Source organism: Schistocerca serialis, chromosome 3 (assembly GCF_023864345.2).
Source record: "Schistocerca serialis cubense isolate TAMUIC-IGC-003099 chromosome 3, iqSchSeri2.2, whole genome shotgun sequence".
NCBI classification, from domain to species: Eukaryota; Metazoa; Arthropoda; class Insecta; order Orthoptera; family Acrididae; genus Schistocerca; species Schistocerca serialis.
Genome location: NC_064640.1, coordinates 439,774,543 through 439,789,288, shown reverse-complemented (window position 1 = coordinate 439,789,288; position 14,746 = coordinate 439,774,543). Strand labels below are relative to the sequence as shown.

Here is a 14,746-nt window from a genome sequence, read left to right as displayed (position 1 = left end):
TTAGCCATGCTGACTATGCATGCTTCTACGCATTCAGTGTACCAGCCACCTTTTCCCCCTTCTGGCGATGTGGCTGAAGACTGGGATGCTCACGAGAAACAGCTTTGGTAGCATTTCCTCAATTTTAGTGTCACTGACATGAACATATGTAAGAATTTGTTCCTTTCTTGGATTCCCCCTCAGATTTGGTAGTTATTGAGTGTGTTAGCCCCACTCCAGGAACTGGCATCACCTTCATTCAACAAAATGAGTAAGTTATTGTCCAATTATCACCATTAGTGTACCCATGTCACTGCAGCATATGTTGAGTTCTATCGTTTTTGGCCAACTCCACAGCCTCAGTAGCAAACGTCAGTTTGTTACCAATGCTCATCATGATTCCTACACTTATTCTATGGTCTGTGATGCCACCACTCAGTTGGCTCTTGACAAGGAGGTGTATCAGTGTGCACTACAGTGCAAGAACCTATCTTTCACTGATGTGTTAAATACTGCTCAGTGGTTCTAGGTCTCTTATGTTGCTGGTGATCAAATTGAGGTTTGGCATGACATCACTGCAGTAGCTCCTGTTCATGATCGCTGTGCTTCAGTTAGTTCTCAGGGGAGGACAATGTGGCAGCCATACAAACACTGGCTCCCTGTCACACTAGACAGCGATGTGCCAAACAACAACAACCACAGCAGCAGCTGCACTCAGCGGTCCCACCTTGCCCATACTGTTTTGTGCAACATGACAAGCCCGTGTACCCTAAGCACTGGGTGGCTTGCAACAGCTATGGAAAACAGAATATATAGTATCTATGTGTCATTCCCAGCCCTCTCCTGCAGACATGGACATGAATGCTAATTGTGTGTCACCAGTGCTTATGAATAATAACAAACTGTTTATTGAAGTGTGAGTGAAGGATAAAGCGCTCCAATTGCAAGTGGACATGGGTGCAGCTGTGACACTGCTGAACTCACAAGCTCATATGGACTTGGGATCTATGGCATTGGCTCCAGTTACTTAATGTTCAGTGTGTTACAACAAACAGCATCTCCCAATTTTTGTGCAATTTACGACTCCCACTGTGTAAGCATCTGTGGTTTGTTCCTTGACTTTTCTGGTAGTGGATGATGCTGAGGCCAACAATTTGTTCAACCCGGATGCTTTCAAGGCTTTCAGCCATTGTGGATGCAGTGCACCTTGTTTCCAACCAGGTCCCTTGTCAGCAGTTAGATTCTCCATGTTCTGAGTTCTCATCTCTTTTTTTGGATGGGTTAGGTTGTGTCACTAACATTATGGCCCACATTACCCTGAAACCATGCTTTTTCCATGCATGCCATATTCCATTGGCCCTGTGTGAGCAGGTGAAATCAGAATTGGACAGGCTGACACACACTGGGGATCAGACAGCCTATTACATGAAGTGACTGGTCTACCCACCTTGCGATGGTAAAAAAAAAAAAAAAAAAAAAAACAAATAATCAGCTTCACCTCTGTGACAATTTTAAAGTTTCTGTTAACATTCAGTCTATCACTGAAACCTACCCTTAGCCCCACCAGGATGAATTATTGGCCATATTTGCCAGTGGAAAGTTTTTCTATAAAATTGATTTATCTGAAGCCCATTTACAGGTTCCATTGGAAGAGGATTCGAAAAGGCTCCTTGTAATTAACACACCCTTCAGGTTGCACTTTTATCAGTGTCTCCTATTCTGAACGACTAGCATCCTCGAGACTTTTCAGCATTTTTTGGAACAACTGACTATGTCCTTTCTGGGAGGTACCAACTATCTCAATGACATCGTCCTAACGGGTGCATCTATGGAAATGTATTTGCAACCTAAACTCCTTGTTCATGGTCTTACATACTGTGGGGCTAAAGTGCAGTTTGGCCCAGTCACAATTTTTTCAGCCATCCATTGTGTATTTGGTGTTTGAAGTTTCTTGAGGTACTGTAAAGCCTTTATGTCATCATGTCGCACTGCCACAGCTCTGCCTTGCCCTTCCAATGTCAAATAACTTAGAGCACTTTTCAAGAAAACTGTCTACTATCACAAATTTATTCCATATATGACCATGTTGGTTATGTTGTTGTTGTGGTCTTCAGTCCTGAGACTGGTTTGATGCAGCTCTCCATGCTACTCTATCCTGTGCAAGCTTCTTCATCTCCCAATACGTACTGCAGCCTACATCTTTCTGAATCTGTTTAGTGTATTCATCTCTTGGTCTCCCTCTACGATTTTTACCCTCCACACTGCCCTCCGATACTAAATTGGTGATCCCTTGATGCCTCAGAACATTTCCTACCAACCAATCCCTTCTTCTTGTCAAGTTGTGCCACAAACTCCTCTTCTCCCCAATCCTATTCAATACCTCCTCATTAGTTACGTGATCTACCCATGTAATCTTCAGCATTCAGCACCACATTTCAAAGGCTTCTATTCTCTTCTTGTCCAAACTATTTATTGTCCATGTTTCACTTCCATACATGGCTACACTCCATACAAATACTTTCAGAAACGACTTCCTGACATTTAAATCTATACTCGATGTTAACAAATTTCTCTTCTTCAGAAACGCTTTCCTTGCCATTGCCAGTCTACATTTTATATCCTCTCTACATCAGTTATTTTGCTCCCCAAATAGCTTAACTCCTTTACTACTTTAAGTGTCTCATTCCCTAATCTAATTCCCTCAGCATCACCCGATTTAATTCGACTACATTCCATTATCCTCGTTTTGCTTTTGTTGATGTTCATCTTATATCCTCCCTCCAAGACACTGTCCATTCCGTTCAACTGCTCTTCCAAGTCCTTTGCTGTCTCTGACAGAATTACAATGTCATCAGTGAACCTTAAAGTTTTTATTTCTTCTCCGAGAATTTTAATACCTACTCTGAATTTTTCTTTTGTTTCCTTTATTGCTTGCTCAATATCCAGATTGAATATCATCAGGGAGAGGCTACAACCCTGTCTCACTCCCTTCCCAACAACTGCTTCCCTTTCACGTCCCTTGACTCTTATAACTGCCATCTGGTTTCTATACAAATTGTAAATAGCCTTTTGCTCCCTGTATTTTACCCATGCCACCTTCAGAATTTGAAAGAGATTATTCCAGTCAACATTGTCAAAAGCTTTCTCCAAGTCTACAAATGCTAGAAACGAAGGTTTTCCTTTTGTTAATCTAGCTTCTAAGATAAGTCGTAGGGTCAGTATTGCCTCACATGTTCCCATATTTCTACGGAATCCAAACTGATCTTCCCCAAGGTCAGCTTCTACGAGTTTTTCCATTCGTCTGTACAGAATTCGTGTTAGTATTTTGCAGCCATGACTTATTTAACTGATAGTTCGGTAATTTTCACATCTGTCAACGCCTGCTTTCTTTGGGATTGGAATTATTATACTCTTCTTGAAGTCTGAGGGTATTTCGCCTGTCTCATACATTTTGCTCACCAGATGGTAGAGTTTTGTCAGGACTGGCTCTCCCAAGGACGACAGTAGTTCTAATGGAATGTTGTTTACTCCAGGGGCCTTGTTTTGACTTAGGTCTTTCAGTGCTCTATCGAATTCTTCACGCAGTATCATATTTCCCATTTCATCTTCATCTACATCCTCTTCCATTTCCATAATATTGTCCTCAAGAACATTGCACTTGTATAGTCTCTCTATATACTCCTTCCACCTTTCTGCTTTCCCTTCTTTGCTTAGAACTGGGTTTCCATCTGAGCCCTTGATATTCATACAAGTGGTTCTCTTTTCTCCAAAGGTCTCTTTAATTTTCCTGTAGGCAGTATCTATCTTACCCCTAGTGAGGTAAGCCTCTACATCCTTACATTTGTCCTCTATCCATCCCTGCTTAGCCATTTTGCACTTCCTGTCGATCTCATTTTTGAGACGTTCGTATTCCTTTTTGCCTGCTTCATTTACTGCATTTTTATATTTTCTCCTTTCATCAATTAAATTCAGTATTTCTTCTGTCACCCAAGGATTTCTACTAGCCCTCGTCTTTTTACATACTTGATCCTCTGCTGCCTCCACCACTTCATCCCTCAAAGCTGTCCATTCATCTTCTACTGTATTTCTTTCCCCCATTCTTGTCAATTGTTCCTTTATGCTCTTCCTGAAACTCTCTACAACCTCTGGTTCTTTCAGTTTATCCAGGTCCCATCTCCTCAAATTCCCACCTTTTTGCAATTTCTTCAGTTTTAATCTACAGTTCATAACCAATAGATTGTGGTCAGAGTCCACATCTGCCCCTGGAAATGTCTTACAATTTAAAACCTGGTTCCTAAATCTCTGTCTTATCATTATATAATCTATCTGAAACCTGTCAGTATCTCCAGGCTTCTTCCATGTATTCAACCTCCTTTTATGATTCTTGAACCAAGTGTTAGCTATGAGTAAGTTGTGCTCTGTGCAAAATTCTACCAGATGGCTTCCTCTTTCATTTCTTAGCCCCAATCCATATTCACCTACTACATTTCCTTCTCTTCCTTTTCCTACTATCAAATTCCAGTCATCCATGACTATTAAATTTTCGTCTCCCTTCACTATCTGAATAATTTCTTTTATCTCATCATACATTTCTTCAATTTCTTCGTCATCTGCAGAGCTAGTTGGCATATAGACTTGTACTACTGTCGTAGGTGTGGGCTTCATGTCTATCTTGGCCGCAATAATGCATTCACTATGTTGTTTGTAGTAGCTTACCCGAACTCCTACCTTTTTTATTCATTATTAAACCTACTCCTGCATTACCCCTATTTGATTTTGTATTTATAAACCTGTATTCACCTGACCAAAAGTCTTGTTCCTCCTGCCACCAAACTTTGCTAATTCCCACTATATCTAACTTTAAACTATCCATTTCCCCCCATGAACCATAGACCTTGCCATTGGTGGGGAGGCGTGCGTGCCTCAGTGACACAGATAGCTGTACCGTAGGCGCAACCATAACAGAGGGTTATCTGTTGAGAGGCCAGATAAACATATGGTTCCTGAAGAGGGGCAGCAGACTTTTCAGTAGTTGCAGGGGCAACAGTCTGCATGACTGACTGATCTGGCCTTGTAACACTAACCAAAACGGACTTGCTGTGCTGGTACTGCGAATGGCTGAAAGCAAGGGGAAACTATGGCCGTAATTTTTCCTGAGGGCATGCAGCTTTACTGTATGGATAAATGATGATGGCGTCCTCTTGGGTAAAATATTCCGGAGGTAAAATAGTCCCCCATTCGGATCTCCAGGCGGGGACTACTCAGGAGGACGTCATTATCAGGAGAAAGGAAACTGGCGTTCTACGGATCAGAGCGTAGAATGTCAGATCCCTTAATCAGGCATGTTGGTTAATCATCTCTATAAACTGCTCCACAAGGAGATTGCTTTTCAGTGGACACCAACATGCGAGCGTGCGTTCAGGCTTTTTAAATCTAAATTGCATTCTGCTCCTTGTATGGCTACCTTACTTTCTGGCCACCATCTGGTCTTGACTACAGATACCTCTCAGTATGGCCTCAGACCTGTTCTTGCACATCACTGTCAGAATGGTTCTGAACATTCGCCAATAACTTATGCATCAAAAATGCTCAACGCCACACTGCAACAACATTCTCCAATGCAAAAGGAAGCACTTTCTATCATCTAGATCCTCACGAAGTTTCGTGTATTCCTGTATAGGTCTAAGTTCCACTTAATTACTGATCAAAAGCCTTTGGTATCATTGTTTGATCCTTCTACTTTGGTGCCTGTCTCCAGCATTGGGCCTTGTTTCTGTCTTACTACAACAATGAAATACATTTTTGGTCTACCATGCAGCATGCCAATGCCAGCGTGCTGTCCTGGCTTTCAGTGTGGCCAGATCTCATTTTTGATCAGGATTGGCACCTTTGTTTTCACTTAGATGTTGAGGCACAGCTTACAGTGGAAGGTTTTTCTATCACATACTCCCATATCGCTGCTGCTGTTTTGCACCAAGTTGCTCACCTCATTCAGCATGGTTGGCCAGACAGTCTCCAGACAGGCTTCTGATCCTTTATGTAACTGTTTTGCCCTCCATCACTGCTTTTCAGTGTTTGATGGTGTTGTCCTCTTAACTATGGATGGGCTGTCACCCACGATTGTGACCCCAGGTGCTCTATTGGAGGCTGTTCTTCAACTCCTACATCACGGACATTTGAAGGTGTCCCGTACCAACTCATTTGCCTATCAGCACGTTTTTTGGCCTGGAATTGATGGTGACATTGTGTGTCTTGCCGCGGCCTGCTCTCAGTGTGCCACACAACATGCAGCACTGTGGGTGATGCTCTCTCTGTGGCCTGCACCACTGTGTCCATGGGAAAATTTCCTTGTTGATTTTGTGGAACCAATCCTCAATTCTTACTAGTTGTTGGTTGTCTATGTTTCCCTAAATTTCCATATGTTATATGTTACCCTTCCACATCAGCTGCGGCTAAGGTTCAAGCCCTCTCAAATATTTTTTCTATTGAAGGATTTCCTTATATACTTGTGACATAACAGTCCACAGTTTGTGTCTCAGACCTTCCACAATTTCTGTGCCTGTCAAGGCATTTGCCACATGACGGCTCCTCCTTTCCATCCCCAATCTAATGATGAGGTGGAAAGGCTCACCTGCACGTTCAAGGTTCAAATGACACCTTGATGTGCTTCCTGGGTTCCTAAAGGTTTACGCTGATGTGGGATTGGAGTCTGGGCAAGATACCCCAAGGTTACCAGCAACATACCCTCTTGCAACTGCTCATACCACCCACCAACACCCATTGGCGCAGCCCTCATTGCATTTCGCTCCTAACTACATGGTCTGTGCTCGGGGGTTCGGCAACCAACAGAAATGGATTCTGGCCATAGTCCACAACTTCCATGCATCAATGGGGGGCTGGTGGCATGCCATCACAATCAGCTGTGTCCTTTTGCCACAGCGAGTGCCAGAAGTCAGCTGCCACTGCTGTCTTCACCTCCTTACTCAGCACCTGTCCTGGCCTGGGGGGCATCACCGCTGGGTGAGTGGACCTGCCCTCATGGATGCCGCTATCTCCTGTCTCTCCTCCAGGGTCTGATGCCCTAATAGATGCTGCTGGCTCTTCCTGTGATGCTTCACTGCCATCTGTGCTTCTGTCACTGGAAGGGCTGGCATCATCAGGTTGTTCACCACCAGCAACCCTGGCACCCCTGCCTAAGTGGCCAGCACCTTCACCATTGTTGCAGTTCCACCATGTTGAGGACCCAGATGTTGAGATGCTGCCAGCACCCTTATTACTGATCCCCCATTATGGTACTTCACAGAGGGGCAGCCACTGTGCACGTCTGCACACGCACCACATCTGCCCCTACTCAACCATTCCAGTTTGGAATTTCCCTCTGTCCCCACCATCATGAGGTGTGGTACCCACTGCAGAGGCCATGGATGTGTTGTCAGTCACGCCAATTCCCATATCAGAGGAGCATCCTTTCCCCAAGAGGGGAAGGGTGCTATCATCCTGTATGCAATACCTGGATATGTGCAGCAGCACCAGCCAGTCAATACGCTATGCTTCAAATAGTCCACCAATGGCAGTTGCATGGGCTAGCCACCAGAGGTCACCTGCAGTAGGGCATGGTGCGCATGGTACATCATCTGCCACACCACCTACCTGAGCCTTCCTATGTATAGAGATAGTGCAGCCACTGTTCCTCCTCAGATTGTGTTCAATTGCTTATTTACTGTTTCTACATTTGTCCTTTACGTGAATGTGGATTAATGTACTTTGTTCTCAGTGGCTGTAATATTGGTTGTGTCTAGCTTTATGACACAATTCCATACACTTTTCCAATTTACGAACCTGAAACATTTTTCAGAAATCAGTTAATAGTTAAGTCTTGGAGTCCATACACTAGTAAATCGAACTTAGCTGATTTTCAAAATATTAATTACTTTTAGATATCACATCATATTCTTATGCCTGTCTTTAAATGGTTACCTCTCCCCCAAAACTGACAGTATGCAATCAGCACGCAAACAGATAACACCTCTATGTTGAGTCATGTTTAAGCCCTTATCAAATGAGTAAGCACATAACAACTATGTAGTTTAAAGTAAAAATCTTTGCCTAGCAAGATGCTAACATCTCACTGCTAGCATAAAAAAGTCTGTGATAGCCAAGCATTTGGGTAGGATCATCATGTTGATTTTGGTATGTGTCTGTGGTCAGGAAATAAATGCTAAACATCTATCTCTAACTGAGTCGTTAAACTCTGCGACTGGTGAGCAACCGGGTAACATCTCTATGTCAACTTGTGTTAGAGTACCAGAAGTGTTACCAAATGGGCAATATCACTGCATCAGAAATTTCTGTGACTAGATAGCATTCAGAAAAGATAACTATGTCAGACAGAGTGAAAGCACCAGGCAAATTTTCCAATACCTAAGATCTCATGTGAACATATATATTCGGACATCATTGGTGTGACATCAAAGTGTTAATGTTTGATTACTAATATTCACTGAGCAGGGTAACTGATTTCAGTAGCTGTACAACAAGTTGTATCATGTGCATGGTTAACTGCACATTTCATTCACTGTCTGTTATGTCACTATGAAGTTCGACAAATACTGTGACTCTGATTAATAGTTAAATTAGTTCTCTTCTGGATGTGTTTACAGAGGAAGAAATGGGCACTTCTATACCTGTTTAAACTGTAATCTGTAAATCTGGAATTGCCCATCAAAAATGTTAAAGTGTGGATAAAGTAGGAGGAGTCACTTTTAAAATTCGCCTATTGTGTGGTCTACCTCAGTTGACACTATTCTTCCAAAATATCTTTTCAGTATACTGAGATCTGAGACTTCAAGATATGTAAAACCGAGTGCAACATCAACAACAGGTAAGAGGTCTGTATCGACATAGCACAGATGCCTCAGAAAAGCCTCTGACTTTTGCCTCTAAGATGATCAACGTAGCACAGAAAAATTACTTGTAAATCAAGGAGGAGGGCATCATCATTATTTATTCAATCAAGAAGTTACACATCTTTCTCTATGGTGTGAAGTTTCACCTGGTTAAAGACCATAAGCATTTAGTTTCCCCTCTTTAGCCCTATGACACATCTGCTGGACAAGATGGCACACAGACTTCAATGATTGGCTCTGTTCCTCAGTTATTATCCCTGTGAGATCATTTTCATCCAACAGCTCAGCACTCAAATGTCAACACCCTCCTCTGCCTTCCTATGGGTCTCTACCCAACCTTCGACCAGGATGAAGTCCTTTGTTTCTATTTCAACAACAACAAAATAGTGGGCTAAACTAAAATCGTTTGTTAGAGTATCAAATCTTACCAGTCAAAATTACAAAAAATTAACTGAAAGATAAAACAATAAAAAATTCCTGGAATTCAAAAAAAAAATCCCAAGTTTTTCCTGTATTTTCCTCAAATGAAAAAATTACAATGTTCTTCCTGGATTTCCCAGTTGTTCGGGGGTGCATACAGCCTGTAATACTCAGTAAATTTGCAGGTATCATTAGAACAATGGCACAACCATTCTGAACATTGTGCAGAACATTGTGCAGAACTGGTGCAGGAAACAGGATCTAAGGATCAGTCTCATGAAAACTGTTGTGATACCACTCATGAGGAAACATATACAGGACATGTACTGGAACATTAAGCTCTCTGCCAAAATTCTACCAGTACGAGGGGGCAGAGAAGTACCTAGGCATAGCTCTCGACATGAAAATATCATGGGGCCCCTCACGTAAACAATATGGCACAAGGTGCTCTCATGTGCACTAGAAGAACCTGTGGTAAAAACTAGGGCCCAAGCCCCAGGAGCATATACCAGAAATACAGCTCTGTAGTAAGACCTATAATAATTTATAGGGCAACAGTACGGTGGAATAAGTAGAACATAAGATGCCTCCTAAGGAGCTTGGAAAGGTGCAAGGACTGTCCAAACCTAGCCACAACAGGTGAAATTGATAGCACACCAACTGTTGGGATAGAGGCCATGCTGGACATACTCACACTACATCTTTTGGTACAACAGAGGCAATGGCAGGGCCGTACAAGTTAAAAACTGGAAACTTTTGGGATATCCAGAATCCTACACCAATATAATGAATGTTGTAAACATAGGAATGTTTGGGAAAATGTCAGTTGACTAGCTGCTTCAATAAACCATTCACGGTAACAATTGGAGGTAATGAGCAACCAATGTACCATTCAGGAGACATAGTCCAGTTTACTGATGGGTCAAAAACAGACAAAGGTGCTCACTCAGGCCAGGGTATATGGATATAGCCTAGACTAGATAACACAATCTCTCAACAGAGGCTGGCCAAAGTATTCCAGGCAGAAAAACTTGTCATCAGAATAGTTGCAGAGAAGACTCTACATAGGTGCTACAAAGATTGTGGCATCTTCTTCCATTCTGAGAGCCAAGCAGCTCTGAAATCTCTATCAGCCCCAGCAACATGATCAAAAATTGTTGCAGAGTGCCATAAATCCCTTTTGACACAAGGGGAAAGAGACAGAGTAAAACAGCAGCAGGTTCCTAGTCACTCAGGAATTAGTGGCAATGAACAAGCTGACAGGCTGACGATAGCAGGAATGACACCTCAATTTGTTGGACCAGAACCTGTCTTAACCATCGTTGAGGTGTCAAAACTGTGTAGCTGGATCAGGAGGTAGTACACACAATATTGGTCAACTACCATCCATAGAGAGGCCCATAAGAGGGAATACATCTCAACATGTGAGTCAATCTGCAGGTGAGCTGACTGTCTGAAACCGCATAGAGCATGAGCACTGAGGAAAACACAACACATGACAAGAGCGAGTGACTGATAACAGAGCAGCCTGCAGCAGAGCACTGCACAAGGTGACGGCTTGGACTGCAGGCATTGAAATTAGTGTTAGAATTACTGGGACAGGCAGGTAAACACCTGGGCAGTTTCTCTGCCCATGCCACACTTCGCCCGCACCCTCCGTGGCAGCATTCTGTACTATTCCAATGTGATAACCACGGTAGCTCCTCTGCATCTATCTCAATGTCTGCTAGAGGAGATACTACATCCCTTACCACTGAAAAGGCAATGCAAATCGAAAAAAAGACCAGTTTGTGCTGTCACCTCTGTCACAAAACTGGAGAGGGCATGAGGGCAGAAGGAGACAGTGCAAATGCAGCTTGCTCTGCTGCAAAGGCAGAAGGCTGTAAGGCTGGGTTAATAGTTAGTCCACCAGCATGGGTAGGGGTGAGGACTAGGCCACTAGTGAGCAGGAAAAAGAGGTTACCAGTTCAAATTCCAGGGGCTCCACAGCTGTAGGCACAGGAGTTATCCCCAATATCACCTTATTCTGCCACTGAAGGTATGATGGCAGATGTCTTGGAAGTGGGTGAACATCCTGCCAACACTGGGAGGCTCCCATCAAAACAACTCTGCAACCAACCCCATCACCTTGTTGGCTTGGAGACACTGGCATTGAAAGTACAACAAGTCATGGCTGTGACTGGTTGGAATGAAGGATCACCTGCTCCCATCCGACATCCACCATTTAAAAAAAAAAAAAAAAAAAAAAAGTTGAACCTTGTGTCTCATCACTACATCTAGCAGCCAGCCACCCCTACTACAGGCCGAAAGACCAAGTCCAAATGAAACCACCGTGAGGAAAACACAGTGGGCTGTGATGGTCTTTGGCGGGTAACTTTGGGTGCAACAAATCCAAAAGCCCCCACGGCTGGTGACCAAGCAAAAATTTCCTGGACAACACCTGTTAATTGGCATCATTAAGTACATAGTCTGAAAACCCAACAGTAGATCATCTCAGGAGGAGGCAGACATGGGTTTCTTCATTTGGGTCTTGAATGAATGCATTAAGTTCTCCACCTCTGAGTTAAACACTGGGTGAAATGGGGCAGTAGTCAGATGTTAGATGTTAGATACCCCTGCAAATGCAAAAATATTCAATCTCCAGTGATACAAATTGCCAACTGTTATCATAAATGAGTGCCAGTGGTGGCCCATGGCAGAAAAAATGACCAACAGTGTGAAAACAGTTGCCATCAACATTTTGAAGGCCATCTTGGCAACATAGAGGAAATTTCACAATACATAAACTACCAATAACAATCTGCTTCCCAAGGAAAGGCCTGAAAAGTTGGGACAGGCAGAGAGGAATAATGACTAGGCAACACAACCTGGTTTTATCCACAGGCTGCAGGGGCCCACACAAGATGTTCAACATCATGATTGGCCACCAGCCAGTAACGACATACCAGGCCAAATCTGTTCCCAAAAGAGCATGCTCTGCCCACCACACCTGATCAGCTGAAACCAGAAAAGTGATTATGTGGCCCTCATCTTCCACACTGTCAAATGAAAATCCACCAAATTATGGTGCAAGGCTTTGGCCAAGTGAAAGTGAGTGTCTCTTTTCAGTCAAACTCTGGATGTAGTCCCACTGGCAATCAGAATGCATCTGCACTGGCATGCTGGGCAGCGGACTTGTATCAAAAGTCATAAAAATAGTTATTGTGGAAGTGCCCATTTCTGCAATTAGTTGACAGCCCTATTCTGCTGTATGGGATGAGGGCTGAATAAGGAAACCAATAGGTTGTGGTCAGCAATGAGCAGAAATTTCGCCCCATACAAGAAAACATGAAACTTTTTAACTCCAAAAATGACAGCCATTGCCTCATTTTCCACCTGTGAGTAATTACATGGCACTGTGGAAAGTGTCTTTGATTCAAATGCTCTTTGCAAATCAAGAAATACTGCAACTACCTGACTGATTGCCTTGATCCATGACTACCAGCATGTCATGTGAGATAACTGTGAGTCGCATTTCACAAGACTGATGTTTTCAAAATACATGTTGGATGGCACAGAGGAGGTCATTCTGTTCAGGATTCCTCCTTATGTCTGAGCCCAAAATATGTTATAACATTCTATAACAAATGAATGTCAAGGATATTGTGTGGTAGTCTTGTGGATCACTTCTGCTACCACCGAGTGATGTGGCGCAGTCGTTAGCACACTGGACTCGCATTTGGGAGGATGACAGTTCCAATCCGCGTCTGGCCATCCCGATTTAGGTTTTCCATGATTTCCATAAATTGCTTCAGACACATGCAGGGATGGTTCCTTTCAAAGGGCACGGCTGACTTCCAGCCCCATCCTTCCCTAATTCCATGGGACCTATGACCTCACTGGTTGGTTCCCTCCCTCAAATCAACCAACAACTCCTGCTATCCTTCTTGTAGCTGGGTGTATCCTGCACTTTTTTTCAACTACTGGGCAGGGTTTTTTTGTGTCTACAGTAGATTATAGTCAATAGAGGGGCTAACACAGCTGTAAATTGGGAATAGTGTCTGTCCTGGGTCTTTATTAAATTTTAACAATTTTAGCTGTTCCTCAACGTCACTGACACTATTTTAGTTTATGAGCACAAAATATTGAAAAACAGACAAAGGAAATTTGGTGTTTTATAATAAGAGTGATTACTAACAACCAGTTGCATAGAGGAAATATTAACAATACACATTCAAAAATTATCTGAAGTTGTCATTATGTTTTCCTCTTCTTTTCAGCCCTAACCTATGTACCTCCTAGGGGTATGTAACGAAAAGAATGGTATAGCTGATACAAGTGTGTTTATTGGTTATAACATATTCTAATTTAACTATTAATAAAAGAGGAATTACTACTGAAACAACAGGACATACAACAGTTAAACCCACCATGACGAGGGAATGGTTGACGATATTGTTGATACAAAAGAGCTTCACCACATAGTTCACCATGAATGTTTGTCACTGGATCATCTGCATCAAGTTCATCTTCTAACAAGTCAAGCTCTACCTATAAGACAAGGAACAAATAAAAATGTAAGATACTTCTAATACCATAAATGTTTACAAACTCAAACAACTGATTTCTTTAAATTTACATTAAGACTATAATTTTGAGAACATTCAAAACAAAGCAGTTAATGTTGGTGTGCAGAATGAATAGTAAGACAGAACAGTCTGTTTACTTCATACAACCAAATTTACAACAAAATCGACATAAACGCTCATAAGAACACTTTAAACTTGGGCTTTCGAACACAGGCTCCTTGTTTTGTGATAGTAAAGTAGAAAATGATATTCATCAGTGAGGCTTATATGCATTTATAGGTGTGGATAAAGTGCACAAAAAGACAATAGTACTAAAGGGTTCTTGAGATTGTAGAGAATGCAAGGCTGTCAAACTATTATTATAGTTCTACAACAAAGATAATAACTCAACATTAAGAGGCATACAACTGTTAGACAGAAATATGGAAACACCATGAGAAATGCATGCTTAAATGTAAATGCAGACGCTAGCCAAACCTGCAGGTTACACTGCTAAATTTGACTACGAACGGCACCTGTGAAATGTCCTTAGTGCGTAGCAAGTGTCAGTTGTATCAGAACAGTGTTCTGTGCACTTTTGAATGCATTATGTTAGAGCTAAGTGAAGCAGAATGTGGACAAATTCCTGGAACTATTATGGTGGGTGCTTCTATATGCAAGGTAGCCCAAGTGTTTGGTGTTTTGAGAGGCACTGTATTGCAGATCTGTACCACATATGTGCAAAGTACAAAAACACCATCTGCTAAGTCACAGCATGGATGAAAGTGTGTGTTGGGTGATCATGATGGATGGTCATTGAAGAGGTTTGTGGCAAGAAATAAGAGGATAACAGCTGCAAAAGTCACTGCTGAACTGGATGTCACACTCACAAAC

General features: G+C 42.5%; 1 protein-coding gene across 1 annotated transcript in view; it reads right to left on the bottom strand.

Moving 5' to 3' along the window:
* LOC126470911 (lisH domain-containing protein ARMC9-like) overlaps positions 1 to 14,746 on the bottom strand; it is a 198,052-nt gene that overhangs the window by 69,566 nt on the left and 113,740 nt on the right. Inside the window, exon 14 of the mRNA XM_050098942.1 lies at positions 13,715 to 13,835. Coding sequence (XP_049954899.1) covers positions 13,715 to 13,835 — 121 coding nt within the window. The remainder of the gene's footprint in view (positions 1 to 13,714; positions 13,836 to 14,746) is intronic.